The sequence below is a fragment of the Penaeus monodon genome, chromosome 29 (assembly GCF_015228065.2).
Source record: "Penaeus monodon isolate SGIC_2016 chromosome 29, NSTDA_Pmon_1, whole genome shotgun sequence".
Lineage (NCBI taxonomy): Eukaryota > Metazoa > Arthropoda > Malacostraca > Decapoda > Penaeidae > Penaeus > Penaeus monodon.
This window is the reverse complement of record NC_051414.1, coordinates 30638185-30639411: the sequence shown is the minus strand read 5'-3', so window position 1 is coordinate 30639411 and position 1227 is coordinate 30638185. Positions and strand designations below refer to the sequence as shown.

At 55.2% G+C, this 1227-nt stretch overlaps 1 protein-coding gene across 1 annotated transcript in view; it reads left to right on the top strand.

The window, feature by feature from the left end:
• Positions 1–12: 12 nt before the first annotated feature.
• The window catches only part of LOC119591840, a 5921-nt gene continuing 4706 nt past the window's right edge, over positions 13–1227 (top strand). Inside the window, exon 1 of the mRNA XM_037940585.1 lies at positions 13–812. Within this exon, the coding sequence (XP_037796513.1) occupies positions 162–812 (651 nt within the window). The 5' untranslated portion in view covers positions 13–161. The remainder of the gene's footprint in view (positions 813–1227) is intronic.

The following is a 1227-nucleotide window of genomic DNA, read 5'->3' as shown; positions in this document are numbered from 1 at the left end:
CACCCCTTACACGAAAGCCATCATCCGCATCCTCAAGCCCTTTTTGCCATCTAACGCCCCCTTATCCTGCTCTTCCCTCCTGCAGATACAGCCCCTGGTGCGCCCCGCTCGAGGGCGAGAAGACCGCGATCCGCGAGGACGCCATCCTCGTTTACTGCAACATGAGCCACGTCGTCATCTACAAGAACGTCCACTACTTCATCCAGAGGGAGAGGGCCTTCCCGACGGCTCCGAGCCAAGGACCGAGAACTGAGGCCCCGCCCGGAGCGAGACCCGCGAGCCAAGGTCCCAGTCGGGGTCAGAGCCAAGGGCCAGGATCGCCCCCGAGCCAGCGACCGAAGAGCCAGGTCACAGCCGAGGCCGGGACCGAGGACCCGACCGACGCCGCTCGAGGGAAGGACACCAACGCCTCAGCCTCTCCCACCGACGCCTCCTCACCCACCTCGTCTTCCTCCTCCTCCACCAGCTCGTCCTCCACCTCACCGTCCTCCCCCAACACGAAGGAGGACCCCGAAGACACAGAGCACCTCAGCGTCATCATCTTCGGAACGGACTCAGCCTCACGCCTCAACATGCGCCGACACCTGCCCAAGACGTACCAGTACCTGACGGAGGAGCTGGGCGCCGTGGACTTGGGGGGCTTCAATAAGGTGGGGGACAACACGTTCCCGAACCTGGTGCCTGTCATGATCGGCCTCAGCAGCGCGGAGCTCAGCAAGCACAAGTGCGTCCCCGCGAAGGAGAAGTTCGACGACTGCCCTTGGGTGTGGAAGGACTTCAAGAGGAAGGGCTACGCCACTGCCTACATGGAGGTTCGTTGGGGCTTGGGGCGTGTGTGTGTGGGGGGGGGCGGGGCGGTGGTGCTTCCTGTATATATCTTCTCTCTCTTTATAAATTCGTGTCGGGCAATATCCCTGAAATCAGCCGTAGATAATAATGCAGAATTACAACTGCTCATCAGTCGTGATGCGAAGATTATGCTTTTCAAAAGTCCCTTTCCTGCGAACTGTTTGAGTGCATACCACGTACAAGTAAAACTCATCTCGATGACAGAGACGCAGTATCATTCAAACGGAAATTAATACAGAAAATCACATAATTTCATATCTATGTATAGGTTCTGGTGCTGCATTACTTTCAGTTAGATTTTGATAACAAAAAATATATTGGATATATAAGATAAAATAATACGGATCAAAAGATAAAACAATACACTCATAGGTATAG